Genomic DNA, 19,833 nt, shown 5'->3' with positions numbered 1-19,833 from the left:
ATTTGACACAGCTAATTAAGGTGCATGGCAATTATTCAAATGAGAAAAAGTATAGTAGGAGAATTATGTAAATTACTCTATGCCGCTGGACTTGGTGGAGTTTCAGATTTCTCCATCCCAAATATCATTCACAGATTTGTAGGGGCCGTTTGGATGAGTAAAATCCTCTCCGTTATATCCCTTTTTCTGAGGGATATCTTGAATTTTGAAATTATCTTCAGTGCTAAGTTCCCAATCAAACATTTCAAGGTTTTGTTTCATCCTCTCTTTGTTAAAGCTCTTCACTATCACACTTGCCCCTTGCTCATATATCCATCTCAAAGCCACCTACAAATATTTGAAAGTTCAGTTGTTACTTATCAATTTTTTTATGTTCGATTGGTCAACATTTTTTGGAAAACTAGTTCCTTGAAAATGACATTCCACATTTATTGTGTTTGCTCTCTACCTTCACCCCCACCTCCTGTGAATTTGTGACCCTCATCTCCACTACGCACCTCCCGTAATATTTATTTGGATTATATATATATATATACTTTTAGGATAATATTTTCCTTTTGTACCGAAGACCCTAAAATTTTCATCCCTGCAAATAAGTTAAAATCCATTATCTATTAATCACTATAGGATTTGGAAAAAGACCTGAGCGATGCTCTTTCGTTTAGCAGTTGCGATGTCATTGATGATTGGGCTATTCCAAGAGGCACCTTTGGCTCCCAATGGAGAGTAGGCGCTTACATGAACACCTTTCTCTTTACAATACTCTAGCAATTTTTGCTGCTGCCATGCTACATTTATTTCTACCTGAAATGAAAAAAGGAGAAAACATATTGTGACTTCCATATTACGAGTTCATACAAATCTACCATAAGATTGAATTAGAATTTGAAATTTATGAGGGGTAAATTTCCGAGACCTTCCTCTAGGTTTAGCTTCATAACAATCACCCCCTTAGCTTGTGGTTTACAATATTGCATGTATGTACATCCCTTATTTAGATTACTTAGCAATAATTCTTTTAAACTATAATGATTATTGACTAATTAAACTAATGTTTTGCGTACTTTTGTTTATAACAGTTAAAAAGGAGATTAAAACATCAAATGTCAATATACATATATAACAATTATACGTCAATATAGTATTAATGAATAAACGAAAGGTTTAACTATAAGTAGTATATGTAAAACATGACAAGATTGAAAATCTATCCACAATACTAACTTGATTAACTGCCGGAGGAATGGTAGCAATTTGGAGGAGTTGTGAGAGTTTGGTACAACTGAAATTGCTGACTCCAATAGACTTTGCTAGGCCCAACATGCAGCACGCTTCCATTGCTTTCCATACTCCTTTCATATCAAAAGGAACAATATCTTCCTTTTTGAATTTGAGGATATCAACCGGTCCGGGTTTCATACTTATAGGCCAATGTATTAGATACAAGTCCACATAATCTAGCCCCAATTTCCTACATAAACTCATTTAGGGTTAAACCATAAACCATATAGTATAAGAGTTACGTCCGATAAGGCCATGAGTAAATAAAGAGTGGACTGAAACGACCTAACTAAAATCTTCCCAAGATTAAATCAAACATCTATTACCAGATGTCTTGGAGAGATCGAGACTCTACGTAAAGATTTGAGACATAAAAAAAATGCATGTGACTGCACCTCCTCAAATTTTCAACGAGTCTAAGCAATGGATTCTCCTCTGTTTTGTTGTTTAAGAGATGAAGAACCATAATTTTGAATTTTAGGAGTGAACCTAGAGCCTAGAAGTTGATGTACGGGTTCCATCAAACTCTATAGAATTAATTTGTTTAATGTACTTGAGAAAATCAATATGTATGTATATTTAAAAGTCAAAATTCAGAATCCGACTAGTATTAACACCTTAAGAATCCATGAAGTCCAAACCTGACTTAACCTCTCATTATTTATGAATTCTAGATCATGACTTACTGAGTTCTACATATTCAATAGATTTATTCGCACATATACAAAATTTTGATCAAAATTATTAAGTTGTGTCAAACCAACGACTAAAACTGATCTAGCTCCAATTGTTAATGTTAATGTTGAGCTACTTGGAGCTAGGACATTGTAATAATTTAAAAGGGAAAAAAAATGATAATCGATTTATTAACAAAAAATAAATAGATAAAGGTGTAGTATTATTAATACCCAAGTGTGTTTTTGAGGGCAGGTAGGACAAGTTGAGGGTGTGCCTCGGTGCACCATAACTTAGAAGTAATGAACACTTGTTGGCGACTTTTTATAATGCCCCGCTCTATTGCTTCCGCCACTGCTCTGCCCACGGCCTCCTCCGAGCCATAAAGCGTGGCGGTGTCAAAATGGCGGTATCCTGTCTCAATGGCGTCAACCAAAATACATGTTAAATCATCTATCGGCATGGGATACGCTGCAGTTCCCATGCCTAACAAAGGCATTTTGTAGCCTGAGTTTAGTACAACTTCTGGTACGTGCATAACTTTCTCCATCTACAAAATCGCCGATTTTTAAATAAAATCTAAAGATTGAGTGATGCTAAAAATTTCTAACAAATACGAAGAAATCACACTTAAAATATAAATGCGAGATAATTTGTATAGAAAAACAGACAAGTTTCAAACGAAGTTGTAAAGATGTTGTTAGTGATCGATGATCGTTGTTAAGTTTATATAAAATCTTTGAAATGAGAACAAACATACATTTATGGCACTATTTAATGACACGATTCTTTTTTTTTTGTTGTCAAGTTAATGAATATAACAAACAAATTACATTTGAACAAACTAGAAGAAGAAAAAACTACTACGTTACGTACCCCTCTGGTCTATTTTAGTTGTTTGTTTAATGAAAATCAAAATATAATTAATTATTTATTTTCATTTCTATTCTAACTCAATACAAACAGAGAGAGAGAGATTAATACAGTGAAGAAAACGTATTATTAAATTGAGATCAAAGGATAAATAAAGATAATTTAATTAAACTATCTGTTATGTTAATTAACGTGCAAAGAAAAATATGACAAGTAAAATAAATAGAGGGAATGCAATTATATATATATATTATATATACAATAAGCTGCAAATGAAGAAACGTGAGCAATGATACTTTAATTAGTATTTCTATTTGATTTTCTCTTTCGACCTTTCTTTGATTGATTTGGAGAACACGTGAGAGTTTCGAGTCCGGAGCCAAAAGGACAATTTTTTTTCTCAAAAAAACATAAATGGTATACCAAATTTTTTTTTTACCAAAACGATAAAATCGCTCCCTAGGGAGCGATATGTTTTAACGTATGTTGGGCATGCCGTTAAAGCCTTCATTCAAAAGCAGCAGCAGCGATTTTGTCAAAAAAAATTTTAATTTTTTTTCCTAAAATCGCTGCCTCAGCAGCGTTTTACTAATTTTTTTTTTCTTTTTTAAACGGCTGCCTTATCCATTTTTTTTCTTTAAACATTAAGGAAAATTGCTGCCATTGCAGCGAATTCAAGTTGGAGATTTTTTATTTTCATTTTTTTTTCAAAAACGTAGTTGGAAAATTGCTGCCATTGCAGCGAATTCAAGTTGGAGATTTTTTTTTTGTTTGCAAAAACGCTGCTGAAGCAGCGAGTTAAGATTTTTTTTTTTAGGATAACGCTGCTGAGGCAGCGATTTTATAAAAAAAAAATAAAAAATTGGATAAAATCGCTGCTGGAGCAGCGATTTTAAATAAACTTTTTAGCAGCGTATACGGCGTTAAAATATATCGCTCCCTCAGTAGCGATTTTACCGTTTTGGTTAAAAAAAAATTGATATACCATTTATGTTTTTTAGAGGAAAAAAGTTACCCTTTTAGCTTTGGACTCGAATAAACATAGGTATATATAATTTGGTCACGTCTTTTTTGATGAATATTTTTGACTTTTCTTTGAATATTTGTCTTTGCTATTATGCCATAAAGTTAATGATAGAATATCAAGTGTTAAAATTAATAAAGAGTTTCTCTGTTCTTATTTTTTTAGAACTTGAACCTGATACTTCTCATTAATTAATAATAAGAAGGAAAAAAAGATGAATTGGTAGCTCAAAATATTTTATATATCCATCTTTTTAAAATATACATAAGAAAAAAATGAAATAAAGGGTAAAAAGACAAAGGAAGGGCGGAGTCCCCTATACTAAATTGAGTGTTACATGATGAGCTTTTTAATAATTACGATACAAATAATATATCTAACAATATAGTAATACAATAAATTAAAAAGTAATATAGTACAATACATTGAGTTGAAGTTTTATTAGGTATTTGACGATATTTTTTTTGAAAAATAATATGAAATATGATTTATATTCATAAGCTTTAAGACCTATTAAAAATACTCATAATAAGTTTAACACATAATTATTATTTTTAATTATAATGAACTAGATAATACATTATTCTAAAATCAGATATATATTTTAATAAAAACTATCAATAACACAATTACTAACTATCTATTACAATTCATCACATTATAATTAAATACAAATAATCTTCAATATAATTCTCTCACATTCTACGAACAATCTCTTCATGACTAGTATGCATTTCTAGATAAACTAACAGAAAAGGATAGATAGGAAATAGTTGAGGTCATAAATAGATGAACTTTTTTTTAAAAAAAATATAAAATTAATTTGAGTAAGTTTTTTTTTTTAACAACAATGTAGATTCTATTTCAAAGCAAAAGGTTACAGAGGAGGACCAAACCTTACTTCATACAAGAGTAGCTAGAATGGTAAGCCATTCTTACAATTTTAGCTTCCAAAAATAAAGCAAAAGAGGAAGATTGTTCCTAGTACAGTTAGGTTTCCAAAAAAAAAATCTAGTATAGAATACCTAGTACCATTCAAGAAGAGCTTAACCAGGGTCGAAGATAAAAGTGTTTTTCCTTAATCTGATTCTAAAGTTTGGACGAGCTTCTTCATCATTCTTCATAGTGGCTACAATCTTCCTTGAAGAAGTCATTTTTCCTATCAAGCTCCGCATAGTTGGCCAAGAGATCAGCAGTGTTATTCCCTTTCCTGAATATATGAATGAACTGAAAATTTCCCTTTGAAGTCATATTATGGATGCCATTAATTTCCTCTTTAATGCTCCATGTTGTAGTTGTAGCTTTGTTGATCATGTTAATCACAGTCAAGGAATCAGATTCTATAGTAAGAACATTGAAACCGTGATCAATACACCATTTCAATCCAATCTTGATAGCCCGTGCCTCGGCCAAGTTGTTAGAAGAGTGACCAAAATATGCTGTGAAAGCCATGATCATATGACCCATATGATTCCTCAAAATACCTCCACCACTGGAACTTCCTGGATTGCCCTTAGAGCAACCGTCAACATTAAGCTTGTATTCTCCGTAATTAGGCTTACTCCACAGGACGGGGGTGATATCTATCTTCGGCTTGATATTCTCCATCATCCGACAAATGTTTCAAAATTTTGTGGGAAACTTTAGGGAAGGGAACTGGGAAGTGAGGATCAAATGGATGTGGTATGTGGCTTGATGAATAATGTTGCCAGAGTAAATTTTAGTGCCTTCATATTTATAAGTGCATCTATGTTTCCATAATTCCCAGCAAATCACAGAAGGAAGGCATTGAGTGGTCAATTCAAGCACTTTGTTGGTGGATTTAATATGCCACCATCTCATAAGCTTAGTACGAATGCTATCAGAATTAGGCCAGAGCAGTCCCAAAGTATGTTAAAAAATTTTCCAAACTTTCTCCGCTATTTGACCATAGCTAAACAGGTGGTTGATGTTTTCATTCATTCCATTGTGATAACAAAAGCATTTGGAAGGTCCCTGCACACCAAAACGAGATAATGAATCATCCGTAGCCAACTTATTGTTTAGGAGTCTAAGCTTATGAAAGGAAATTTTGAAAGGCAATTTTGTATGCCAAATATTTTAGAAGTCGGGGAGGAGCCATTAAATTGTCTAAGAGCATTCCAGGCAGATTTTGAGGAGAAAGAGCCTGTGTGTTCAGGTGTCCAGACAGCATGGTCTTGATTACCTGCAAAAATCTTGATAGTTAAAATGTGAACAACTAAATCAGAAGGTAAAATTTCATGAAGCTTACTAGTGTTCCAGTGATTAGAATTAATAAAGTCAGAGACTTTAGTATTCTTCGAATGAGTACTTTGGTCCACCAACATAGCAAGAGCCCCTCTGTTAGTCCAATTATCCCACCAAAAAGAAAGATTTCCATTGCCCACTTTCCCAAGAATATTATGTTCACAATCATTCCTGGCATCCATGAGCCTCCTCCAAATGTGAGATTGAGAATAATTCTTTTTCCTGGAAACAACATGAATTCTTTTGCAATATTTGGCTTCCAAGAACTTAGTGAGAAGAGAATTTTGAGTTCTAAAGTTCCACCAAACTTTAGCCGCAAAAGTATTACAAATGTCATGGAGAGATCTGAACCCCACTCCCCCTTTTATTTTGGGGTAGCAAAGTTTTTTCCAAGAGATCCAATGGTATTTTCTCTTGCCTTTCGAGGACCCCCAAAAGAAATTAGCAAGAGATTTTTCAATAAGATCAAGAATAGTCTTCGGAGGATGAGCCACAAAGATGATATGTAAGGGCATCGAATGCAACACTGATCTAATAAGAACAACTTTGCCACCCATAGAGAGCAAATTACCCAACCATCCTTGAGTTCTGTTGACAATTTTGGAGACCATACTACTAAAGTAGGTAATTTTCTTTCTTCCCGAATAAATATGGCATCCCAGATAGTTAATAGGGAAAAGGGAGTGAGAAAATCCAGTAAGAATTTTAATATCCTCAATAAGCTGGGCAGGAGTATTAGCAGAAATTAAAAAAATAGATTTTTTCTTATTAACCATTTGACCAGAAACTTGCTCATAGGTATTCAACTTGTTAATCATCATAGCAATAGAAAGAAGATCACCAGAAGAGAAAAGAATTGTATCATCCGCAAAAGTAAGGTGAGCAATAAGGGGGATACTTTTATCAATAGAGTATGGAATAAAGTTGTCTAGAGGTAGTTGATCCATTAAATTACTAAGCAATTCTGCACCCATAACAAATAGGGAAGGGGACAAAGGATCACCCTGCTTAAGACCTCTAGAAGATTTAAAGAAACCATACCTGACTCCATTGATAATGATAGAATACCAATTGTTAGAGATCAATCTAACAATCATATCAATCCAGGGCTCTGAGAAACCCAAGTGTCTCATAACCAAGCACAAGAAATCCCAAGCAACCTTGTCAAATGCTTTAGCCATATCTAATTTGAAGACAACATTGCCATTTACATTTTTTCTGTTCAAATTATGAACAAGTTCTTGAGTAAGCATGACATTGTCGAAAATGGATCTACCTTTCAGGAAACCGCTTTGATTAGGAGAGATGATCTTATTCATAATTTTAGAAAGCCTATTGTTAAGCAATTTGGAGATGATCTTAGAGATGAAGTTGCTCAAACTAATAGGTCTAAAATCAGTTAATTCTTGGGGGTTGTCCACTTTAGGAATAAGAACTAGATTGGTATGTGTGAACGCTCTGGGAAGTTCATTACCAGCAAAGAAATCCAGAATAACCATCAACAGATCAGAAGAGATAATGTTCCAGCAAAATTGAAAGAACTTACTTGATATGCCATCCGGACCAGGAGATCTAACACTGCTCATGGAGAAAACAACTTATTTGAGCTCTTCCATGTTCGGGAGTTCTGTTAACATTCTGTTGTCATCTTTATCAACCACTCTCGACAACCTTCTAAGAATAGAATAATCTCTACAAGTGGTCTCTTGGTAGAACTGTTGCTCAAAGAACAAAATGGCTTCAGCGACAATATCGTCAGTGTTATCAAGCCATGTGCCATCCTGCTTTTTAATTCTAGAAAGATGTAATTTTTTCCTTCTATAGTTAATAACAGAATGAAAAAACTCAGTGTTATTATCCCCATCGTTAAACCATTTGAGACCGGCCTTTTGTCTCAAAAAAGATTCTTCCTTCTTAATGTGCCTAATGAGCAAAGCATTAGTGCAATTATACTCCATTCTGTTAGCCTCAGAGTTATTGGTCAAACAATTTTGCTCCAGCATTTCAAGCTTAGATTGAAGCTCTTTGGTCTTTTCAAAGATGTTACCAATTGTGTTTCTAGACCAGTGTGAGAGACTTTTACAAACATTCTTAAGCTTGAGATGAAATTTCCACATAGGGCTCCTTTCAACATGAATGATCCAAGAATCTTCAACTACTTGCATTAAACCTTCATGTTCTGTCCAAAAATCAAGGAATCGAAAGTATTTCTTTGGTTCCCTTAGAAAGTTGGAAGTGGAGATTAACATAGGAGCATGATCAGACCCGGTTCTAACCAAATGCTCAACAGATGATTCTAAGAACATTTGGATCCACTCAGAATTGGCAAGAGCTCTATCCAATCTAGCCCAGATCCTCCTTTTAGGAGCCCGACCATTACACCAAATGTGGGGAGAGCCAGTGAAGCCCATGTCAAGAAGACCACCATCCAAGATACAATTGATAAAAGGCATACTCTTAGAGATATTATGAGCATTACCGCCTTTCTTTTCTTCTGGAGTAATTATGGATTTAAAATCCCCTATCACCATCCAAGGAGAAGAGTTCACAGTAGCAAAGTTCTTAATATCATCCCAAAGATCTTGCCTCTAATGCATCTTACATTTGGCATACACAATAGAGATGTATAAGGATACACCATTGTTATTAAAGGAACACGTGACAATTTGGTCATTGTCAGCAATAACATTGCACTCCAGAGTAGTGTCTCCAAAGATCCAAATTTTATTATTGAGATTGGCATGAGCAAAGTCAAAACCCAATCTTCTTTTATATCTATGAAGTTTAGATCTATTAGAGAAAGGTTCTGTGACTGCAATGAAGCTGAGATTATGAGTTCTTTTGAGTTGAATAAGTCTGTCAAAAGCACCTTGAGAATTGATGCCTCTAATATTCCAAATAAGTGACTTAATAATTAAAAAGTTGCGGATAGATCATCATTGTTCTGTGAGTATTTCATAGAAGGAATACCTTTGCCTCTTTGTCCTGTCCTACCTCCTCTGTATGGCAGACCTCCTCTTGTAGATTCTAGTCCTCTGGGAGATAGGTTATGCCTGTCAGATATATCGTCAAAAGCTTGGTCAATTTCATTTGAAGGGATAGGTTGAGAAACAAATGTTTCAACATGTTGGATAGTAGTATCAACATTATTGATAGAGATATTTTCTAGATTGTCTTCACTAGAGTTAACTTGGTCCTCCATACTTTCATACTCATCTTCAGTATCACTAACAATAAGATTTTCATTATCATCGTTGTCTGGTTCTTGGTCGGACGTCATAAAATCAGAATCCACACCATTATCACTTTCATAGTCAGAAACAACATTTTCTTCTTGTATGTTCATCCTTGTGGGATTTCTTGCTTCATATTTGTTGGAACCATGTTCTTGTGGAGGATCCAGGGGTTTGTGTTGTGATATTTTTTGACTGTTATCCTTCAAAATTGTAATCTGTTTAGTAGCTTGAAGGGTGTTGTTCACACGATCAGTTTGGCTAGGCATTTGAATGTGGCTTTATAATGTTTTTGGGATCGGAAGCTTCTGGGGTGTTGCTAGTATCATGAATTTGGTTTGATGTACCTCGAATTTGATTAGAAATAGGAGCCTGGGAAGTACTAGGTTGAGTTCCGTGTAAAGAAGCTGAATAATTTTGCTTTGTATTTTCTTGGTTACTTTGGTTGGGTAATAATCTGGGAAGTGTTTTGTGTAGGTATCCATTGAACTTTCTTCTTTTTGTCTTTTCCAGTGTCATTGTTCTTGTGAGAAGCAGCCCTTTGAACATTCAAGTCGGAATCATTTTGGTTATGGAAAAACTTGGTATTAAGCTGATGAGTATTGCTGTCATGAAGTGAATCCTCCCGAGCTCCATTGTTGTTGTTTTGAGGATTTTGACCAGTTTGCATTAGCCTTCATCATTGTTCTTGTAAGCATTCCTTTTAACATTTTTAGGAACTTTCCATTGTTCATTGTCAACCTCCTTGCTAGGGATCTCTTTAGACTTGAAAGTTTCCTTTCTCTTTTTGTTTCTACAAGAGTTTTGATCATGGCCTTGCATTGCACAATAGAGACAATATGAAGGAGCTCCTTCGTATTCAATATCTAACCAATAACCATCTTCGACGTTAGAATCCAATCTATTAAAGCCCACCCATAGTTGATCTTGCTTGGGTTTTAGCAATTCGATTTCGACTTTAAGTTTCGCCACATTACCTCTTGATTTGGAGTAGGTAGCCATATCTGGAGCCATAGAGCTAACCATTCTGGAAAGAATATCCCATCTAAATAAGTGCCAAGGAAGTTGATGAATTAAAATCCAAACAGGAGCTATAGTGGTCTCATTCTCGGGTACAATCCATCTAATGATCTTCATACTATAAGGACCAAGAGTAATGAAAGGCTTAAAATATATATGGTAAAAATCCGCATCATTTGTAAAGTCAATGTAAACGTGGCTAGGATCAAAGTAAGCAATTTTGACGGTACCTTTCAATGGAACATGACTAACAAAGAGTTTTCGAACTTCTTCCATGCTTGGTTTGCCTCTAGTAAATTTTCCAACATTGGTGCGCTTACAGTCTTCCGCAAGGTTGACAAAGTAATCTTGAGCTGTGAAATAAATTGCGGGCATACCCATATGAGTTCCATGTTTAATATCAACTGTCTGCTTTCCAACAACACTCTGAGCAAGTGATGCACTAACAGTAGACGCAAAAGAAGGCTTTGAAACAGAGAGTGGAGGCCAGGTTTGATTTTTCAGATTATTGACATTGTTATTGGCAGAATTAGAACTTATGGGGGGCTGACCAATTTGTTGAGCATTAATGTGTCTTTGCGGGGGATCAAAATTGGAGGAAATTTTAAGGGTATTATTTCTGTGATTGGGGTGAGAAACTCTTTGGTCTTGGTTCATATTAGAAGAGGGATTAGAGCTACCCACTTGATTCTCTTTGTGATTGGTGCTGTAGTTGAGATTAGGTTGCTGAGATACAGAGACAGGTTGATTTTTGGCCGGCGTTGGGGCGATAGAAGAGGAAGTAGCCGTTGGAACAGAGGAGGAAAGGTTACTTGTCAATTTCTCATTGGTTAAAGGGGGTGTGGGATCTGGTGGTGCAAGGGGTGGGGGCATCGGGGCCACAACTGGCCCTTGGCTTTCCATTGCTTGCATATAGAGAGAGGGCAGAGAGTAATTTGTAGAGAGAAAATTTGACCTGTTCGTTAAATTATTTGAGTAAGTTTTAATTATTATTTTAAAAAAGAAAAACAATAACTATATTTTATTTTGACCCAAAAAGAAAATGTTCTTGCAGATGAAAAAAATCAATAACTATATTTTATTTCTACGACAAAATGATGATATTTGCCAATTTTCTTGTTTTCCAAAATCTATGACCAAACGGTTTCCGAAGAATTAGATCTCTCCGTCCCAAAGTTCATCGATAGATTTGTAGGGTCCGTTTGGATGAATAAATGGCTCTCCGTTGCATCCCCTTCTTTGAGGTATGGCTCGAATCCTGAAATTATCTTCACTACTAAGTTCCCAATTGAATATTTCAACAAGGTTTTGTTTCATCCTCTCTTTATTAAGGCTCTTCACTATCACACTTTCCCCTTGCTCATATACCCATCTCAATGCAACCTACACATGTTTCAAAATTCAGTCCATCGACATATTCAAAAGCATATAGATTTGATGCAATCTTGATACTAATGAGTAGGTCGGGTGTCAAAATGAGTTCAAATATAGGTAATTCGTTTAATCCGTCCAGAATTTTATGGATTGGATTCAAGATAGTTTGAATTGGGTTCAATCTCAACTCGTTCAAGTCTTAAGTATCAATTTTAAAAGAAACTTCATTTGAGCCTAATTTAATCTCCAACTTCTACCCGTTATAAGACTCTTTATTTGCATTAGTATAATGTATGTTCTCATATTGAAAGTATGAATTACTGTCTATTTCATATCATGTAGATTTATCTATCCATTTGTAACTTATTTTTGTTAATTTCTTGAGTTGAAATCCAGATTGTGATATAAAAGTCAAATAATAACATGTTAAAATTATTGAGATTAAGCGGATCAAACTAGACGGGTCATGACCCAACCCAATTTTTAGCCCATTTGAACCGAAAGTAAATTTGGGCGAATCATGACCCAATCAAATTTCTATTTCAACTCATTTTAATATCTTCAGTTTCAATCCAACCCGCCCATTTGACACCCTACTAATAAATAAATACGACGATAGGAAAAAGACCTGAGGGATGGTTTTTCGTCTAGTGGTTGCGATGTGGCTGAGGATTGGGCAACGCATGACGGCATGGGAACCCCAAGGCCCACCGTTGGCTCCCAATGGAGAGTACCCACTTACATGAACACCCTTTTCTCTACAAAACTCGAGCAGTTTTTGTTGCTGCCATGCCACATTCATTTCTACCTGAAAATGGAAGAAAAAAGTAACTATCATGTCTTATTTACACACTCAGTCATGAAATTTTTACATTATCGGTGCATTTAGTGTAAACTTTTTGTAACAATGCAATTTGAAATAAAGAATTATAATTTGTGATATGATAGTGTAAAAAATTGCAGTTAATTAAATTTTTTCAATTCCATACATTATCTTTTTTGTTTCTGACAAGGAAAATCCGCAATCGATATTATTTGAGTGCGCACAGGGTAAAATCCGCACCTTGACTTTTGGCTTTTGTTTTTTCTGCTGCAGATGTTTAGCTATATTCATCTCATTTTCTTAGTCTCCATCAGGAAAGAAAGCTCTAGAGTTCAAGGCTTCCTTGATTGGTACTATTGACTTGTCCATCTATTGGGTGAGACTACTCCTACATATTCGGTGCTACGCCCCTATTATCCCGTCTTCGAGACTGAACTAAGGCACATCCCGTCGCTGCTTAGGGTTTGGTTCGGCTTCTGCCGGTCAAAATAAAATACCAGGCCGGGGCATTCTTTTCTGCGGTTTTCGATATTGCAATGGCAAGCAAAGAGAGGGTTTCCCTCTTTCGGGTATAGGCTTTCTTGAGTGATTGGACAAATTTAGACTGCCAGAGTTAGATATCCTTGGTACTGTCCCTGCTGAGAAAGATCCGGATTTCCCAAAGAGTGCTTTTCCAGTGCGGTGTAACCAACAACTCAAGGCTATCAAGGGAAGGAGTTGCAGGACCGGAGTTCTATCTCGGATCTACAGAGTGACCCTTCTATACAATAGCTCACAAACCACACAAGAGGGGTAACCTGCACTAGACAAGTCTGGTGCAACAAGCTCGACCCAGAAGGCAAAACTCCTTTGCTTTCTACTGGCAAGGGATTTCGAACTTGAGACCTCCAACATGAAAGTCCCAAGCTCAAACCACTGAACCACCAAAGGCTTCTACACATTATCTTGCATGACAACATAGAATATAATACCATAAATTAACTTAATTACCTGATTTACTGCAGGAGGAATGGTAGCAATTTGGAGGAGGTGTGAGAGTTTGGTGCAACTGAAATTGCTGACTCCAATAGACTTGGCTAGGCCCAACTTGTAGCACTCTTCCATGTCTTGCCATACCCCTTTCATATCAAAAGGGACAATATCTTCCTTTTTGAAATTTTGGATATCAATCTCAGGCTTCATGCTTATCGGCCAATGTATTAGATACAAGTCCACGAAATCTAGTCCCAACTTTCTACATTATATATTCTAAGGTTAAAATCATAAACTAATATATTAAGAGTACTTTGGGAAGTTCAAAGGTAAATAAAGGGAGAGCTATGAATGAAGTTGGATTCAGGATTTTTAATTTACAGAATTTGGACCATAATTTTTTTTCCTTATATATTTGGATATTGATTTACAACAAAATTATTCAATTTTGCCTAATTCGTAAATACTATTATGACTCCACCCCTGACTAACATAACCTAGTTAAAAATTGAAAACTAAGCTGCAATACTAGACATCTCATAGTGTGACTCATACATTGTAATATTACACACTAAAAAAAAAAAACTTCAATGACTCTAAACAATATATATTTGATCTTTATGAAATTTGAATCTTAGAAAAGATAAGTTACTGAATTTTTCATAAATAATTTATATAAATAAATTGACAAATGATATTAATTTAATTTATTTAAAAAAAGAAGGCAAATTGTAATATAATTAGTGAGTACCCAAGTGTGTTTTTGAGGGCAGGGAGGACAAGTTGAGGGTGCGCCTGAGTGCAGCATAATTTAGAGGTAATGAACATTTGTTGACGACTCTTTATAATCCCCCGCTCTATTGCTTCAGCCACTGCTCTCCCAACTCCCTCCTCCGATCCATACGCCGCCGCCGTGTCGAAATGTCGGTAACCGATCTTAATAGCATCAACCAAAATGGACGTTAACTCATCTATCGGCGGCATAGGAAAGTTGAAAGTTCCCATGCCTAATAAAGGCATTTTGTAGCCTGAATTCAGCATCACTTCCGGTACATGTACTACTTTCTCCATCTACAAAAAATAAAATCTATAATGTAGCAAAATGCTAAAAAAATAAATAAATCTAATTATAGAAAGATATAAATATCTTACTAATATGATTGTTGATAAGTTTCCAAAATGTATTACTCCTTCTGACGGAGAGCGTTTCAGGCAGATTAGTAAGTCGAGAGATTAAAGAAAAAGTGACAAAGTTGAAAACGCTGTAACACGAGAATATATTATACGTAATTTTTGGATTAATTATTTTTTAAGTAAAATTAAGCTTGTTTATGTTACTCGATTTCATTAAGTTGACTGATGAATCTTCTTCTTTTATATTTCTCGAAGCAAGGAACGAAGGTAACACGCCCCATAAAGCTTCAGATCTAGTCAGTGTAAACACTACTTTATATCTTATTTTTCTGCAATTTCCATGAAACTAGACCATATGTCATTTATTTATAAAAAAAAATACATGACTTTTGAAAATATTTAAATCATGTAGCCCAATATATAAAATTTTATACAATAGTATATATAGGGGGAAATCATTATATATGAAGTCTCAACCTTATATAAAAATGTATAATATGAATTTAATAAAATGTATAATATGAATTAAATTGTGCGTTTGCGCGGAGACGTAGTAACATAAATTTTTTCAAAAATTAACATAGAACGTAATTTTCCTTTATTTTAATGCCACGAGACATTTTTATAAGTCAACATAATGATACAACCGAAAGAAAATTTAAAAAATACATGAACAAACCAACACATTAACTGAAAAAAAAATTAAAACATAAAACTTATAATTATGAAAGGCAGAAATTAACTAAAAGAATATGACATGCGTAATTGCAGAAAGGTGAGCAATATGCTTATCTATAATTCAATCACTAATTAATTAATTATACTTTGCAATATAGAAATTCCTCATAATCGGTTCACTAACCAGGATATAATGGATCTCTACACCTCTGTTCGAAGTCAGGATTAAGGGTGTGTTTGATATGATGGAAAATGTTTTCCTCGAAAACAAGTACATTTTTGACTTATTTTCTCATGTTTGGTTGGTGAGTAGAAAATATTTTCCGAAAAAGATTTTTTAGCGTTTGATTTATGAATAAAAATTATTTTTGAGAAAATATCTTTTATTCTAGAGAGTAGAAAATAATTTTTGAATTGAAATTGAAAATATTTTTTAAAAATAAACTTAATTTTTTTTGGGGGCGGGATAGGGTGGTGCGGGTAAGGATGAGATGGGGTAAAAAAATGCAAATTTGAAATTAAAAATATTTTTTAAAAATAAACTTAATTTATTTTGGAGCTGAGGGGGGTGGGGGCTGATGGGGGAGGGGGGGGGGGTGGGGGTGAAAAAATAAAAAATTGAAATTGGAAATATTTTTTAAAAACAATTTTTTTGGGGGGAGGGGGGGTGGTAGTGGGGGTGGAGGGGGTAGGGGTGGGGGTGGAAAATAAAAATTTGAAATTGAAAAGTATTTTTTAAAAACAATCTTTAAATTTATTATTTTTTGGGAGGGGGAGGGTCTGGCGAGGGAGTAGGGGTGAGGTGAAAAATTAAAATTTGAAATTGAAAGTATTTTTTAAAATAAACTTTAATTATTATTTTTTAGGGGAGGGGGTGGTAGGGGGCTGGCAGAGGGGGGGTCGAGGTTAGGGGTGGGGTGAAAATAAAAATTTGAAATTGGAAGTATTTTTTAAAAACAAACTTTAAAATATTTTTTTGGGGGGGAGTGGTGAGGGGCAAGTGAGAGGAGGGGGGGGGGGGGTCGGCGTGAGGGTGGGATGAAAAAATAAAAAAATTGAAGTTGAAAAATATCTTTTTAAAAATAAGCTTTAAATTTAATTTTCCACCAAAATTGTAATTTGAAGTTGGAGGAAAGCTTTAGAAAATGTTTTCCTTAATATTTGAAGGGAAGTCATTTTCTTTAAATTTGAGGAAAATGAGTTGATTTGGAAAACATTTTACCCAACCAAACATGAGAAAATTGAAAAATGTTTTCCTTCATACCAAACACATCCTAAGAGTTTGAAGTTCTAAATTTCGTTAATAACCCTCAATCAATTTTGTTAGGGGTTCACAAATTAATATACATTTAAATTTAATTAATTTTTAGTACAAATATAAGATCTATGAAAAAACGTTTGGATACGTCCGAACTCATGAACCCCACGTCCTAGCTCCGCCCGCCTCCGCAAACAAGTTACGTGTCTCATTATTTTGTTTTGTTTCGATAGTAACACTTAGCATTATGCATGTATTTGGATTCCTTTCTTGTTCAAAGCTCTTACCATATCTAACAAGTAAACTACAAAATCAACATGCCTTTTTTATTTCCCTCCGAAGAAATTACGCGTTTCCTGCTCTGACATTCACGTCCGGCTACAATGACCTTATTCAGAAAATTTAATTAATTTCTTTTTGACCAATTAAGCAATGTTTAAGTGGTGTATAAAAGGATGTGAAAAATATTGAAGGTGATGATCATTTAAAATTGTTGTCACTAAGGGAATAAGAAATTAAAACTAAGCGTGAATCGATCGACCGATCAATTGAATGGCTACGTCTAAACGTATAATAATCAACTCAATTGTTGTGCTGAGAATACTTACTCTATCGGCGTGCGCAGCTGCAGGTGCGCTTATTGTTACCAACAACTTCAAACTTGATGGTAACAAAGCCAAATTCAGTGACATTAGAGGCTACAGGTGATGAGAAAAAAAAAACAAGAAGATTAAAAGTAAATATATATAAGAAATTTTCTGTTATTTTGGTAATTAAATCTGTAAAATTGCTAATAATTTAATTGCATTATAAGTACAGGTATGTGTTAGCAGCGGCAGCAGGGGGAGTGCTTTATTCATTAATTCAGTTGCCTTTCGCGTTGTATCAAGCCGTTAAAGGGAAGAGGTTGATCAATGGCCAGTTTCTCCTTATGTTTGATTTTTACGGAGATAAGGTTTTTTTCTCGTCTTTTAATACTGTTAAGCCAAAATAGTTTTATTATAGTACTTTTATTTTTATGCTGAAATAACAAAGATAACTTAAGATTTACGTACAAGTCATAAGATCTAAATCCATTCAGATATACTTTTAATGTACTCCCTCAGTTTCCATTTGTAAGACGTGCTTGTAAGAGATATAAAACACTCCAATCGTGAATCTCACTAGCTTGCTTACATATGTTTTACATATATAAACACCAAAATCTATTTATTAAACCATTTATTATAAGGCTTTCACAATAATATAGTACAAAACCAATTGACCCATATTAGGACGCATTTTATACTATGGTTTCCATTTTCACGTGTTACTAACTAATTTATTTCACCAAATAGGCTCCCTTCTTTTGTAAAACGTGTAAACAATAAACATCCTAACGGAGATTCCGATATTAGAAGTTTGTCATTTATAATTTTAACAAGAGCGACTGTAGAGTCTCATTTAATTTATAAGTTCAAGTAAATTCATTAACGGTTATTCTAATCCTGTTTATATATTAAAATAATTATATTAAATATGGAGAAATAATTAATTCTGAATCCAATTATCATTATTTAGTAATATGAGGTTGCCCATACACTTTTAATTTTGAATTCACCTATGATTTTTTTAAGCCAAAAAAACAAACGATCTAGGTGTCCCCTCGATCTTCCTCGACAAAAAATTACACAGATTATTTTTAACTTTTATGTATAAATATTGATTTTGAATCCTGTGAACACAAAGACTAGAGGTTGACTCGGTGATTTAGGGGTCTGCTTTCATTGGATTTAAATCTCGAGAAATTTGCAGGTGATAGCGTTTTTCTTGGCAAGTGGAGTTGGCGTGGGATTTGGTGTGAGTATTGAACTCAAACTATTGATAGACCAATTACTGGATGGCTTGGATGAAATTGAGGACAAAAGCAAAAGATTTGTAGACAGAGGAAGTATTGCCAGTGGAGTACTCCTTGTTGGTTTTGTTACCATGGCTATACTTACCATTCTTACTTCTGCCAACCGCAATGGAAGAGCCTTTTAATTTAAACCTCATTAGATGAGAAATAAAATTGAACTTTATTTTTAATTATTGTCAACTTTTTTCTATAATCATATTATTATTTTGATCTTGTGTAATACATGCATGTTTGTGAACGCACCATTGCTTTTGGCTTGAATTTGTATTTTGTAGGTACTATTTTTTACAAATATTTTAGTGTGAAGTTTTGACCACTGCATAAAATTCATTTACGATATCTAATTAAGGCACCCTAAGGGTGAAGAGACCTCAAGCATTTCGTCACGATCCTTGGTGGTAAAAAAATTGGCACCTAATATTTACACTAAACCATGCAAAATGCATATCTTTCGTGAATTCAATTATCCCTTATATAGTTAGTTACACCATGGCCAAGTGCTATATTATTTCACTTTAAATTGTAAACACCAAGGTTATATTTTTTGATTGATGTAAACATTGGTTGTTTTTTGATTGAGGTTAACATCGGGTGTTTAGAATGAAAAAAAGAAAAAAACTTTTTTTTTTTTAAAAAGTTAAAACTATGGAAAGGACTCCAAATGAAAAAAAAAGAAGGAAAATTGCGTATGAACACAGATTGTAGTGCACAGATCTCCCGGGAGAAGATGAGCACTCAACACGCTAGCGATGGAGAGAAAGAGGGGCAACGACGATAGGGGGAGAGAGATCCAAAGAAAATTATATGCCTAAAAAAGAAAGGAATACCGGATACATGTTTCTGCTATAAAATCTCAAATTATAACTATAAAAGATAATTAGAGGATTGTGTTGTTAGCTAAGCCGCGTCTTTTTTCCAAGACATATATACCTCAGTCCAGTAAGGTAATATAGGCCCAATTCCCCCACTTGGGTTTGATGGATGACTCGACATGAAAAGATATGAGGATCAGTCCAATTCTAGTGTCGATCTCCTTTTAATTTGGTACCATAACATCCTTCCTTTAGTTTTCAGAGAAATTTGTTATAACATGTGACATCATGACCGCAAATAATTTTGAATCTATGGAGTATGGATTATAATTCTTTTTTATTTTTTTTAACCACTCCCTAAGAACTCTCATCCTTTTACTTCCTTGCTAACACAAACTCGTAACCTTCGAATTGGAAGTGACTCCCTCTAGTCATATGGATTATATAATAACTCTAGTGAAACTCTAAATTTTGTTTGAATAGCATTTGAGAAACCTGTTGAGGCCTACTA

At 34.4% G+C, this 19,833-nt stretch overlaps 2 protein-coding genes and 1 long non-coding RNA gene across 3 annotated transcripts; 1 reads left to right on the top strand and 2 right to left on the bottom strand.

Annotated features, from left to right (window-relative positions):
• Position 1: 1 nt before the first annotated feature.
• On the bottom strand, positions 2–2,672 carry LOC125813863 (protein REDOX 2-like). The gene is made up of 4 exons (XM_049493333.1): positions 2,190–2,672; positions 1,225–1,471; positions 643–804; positions 2–327 (listed from the first exon to the last, which is right to left on the bottom strand). Exons 1-4 carry the CDS (start codon positions 2,504–2,506, stop codon positions 103–105), a joined length of 951 nt encoding a protein of 316 aa, XP_049349290.1. The 5' UTR covers positions 2,507–2,672; the 3' UTR covers positions 2–102.
• Positions 2,673–11,529: 8,857 nt separating this feature from the next.
• LOC125813922 (protein REDOX 2-like) lies at positions 11,530–14,614 on the bottom strand. The gene is made up of 4 exons (XM_049493400.1): positions 14,295–14,614; positions 13,562–13,805; positions 12,377–12,556; positions 11,530–11,757 (listed from the first exon to the last, which is right to left on the bottom strand). Exons 1-4 carry the CDS (start codon positions 14,612–14,614, stop codon positions 11,530–11,532), a joined length of 972 nt encoding a protein of 323 aa, XP_049349357.1.
• Positions 14,615–17,454: 2,840 nt separating this feature from the next.
• LOC125813980 (uncharacterized) lies at positions 17,455–18,536 on the top strand. Its single transcript, XR_007442099.1, has 2 exons — positions 17,455–17,568; positions 18,408–18,536. It is a non-coding gene; the product is annotated as an uncharacterized LOC125813980 (long non-coding RNA).
• The last annotated feature ends 1,297 nt before the right edge of the window (positions 18,537–19,833 follow it).

The sequence above is a fragment of the Solanum verrucosum genome, unplaced genomic scaffold (assembly GCF_900185275.1).
Source record: "Solanum verrucosum unplaced genomic scaffold, falcon-dt-bn FXZP01000205.1, whole genome shotgun sequence".
In the NCBI taxonomy this organism is placed as follows: domain Eukaryota; kingdom Viridiplantae; phylum Streptophyta; class Magnoliopsida; order Solanales; family Solanaceae; genus Solanum; species Solanum verrucosum.
The sequence above is the reverse complement of the archived record's forward strand: the minus strand, read 5'-3'. Positions and strand labels throughout refer to the sequence as shown.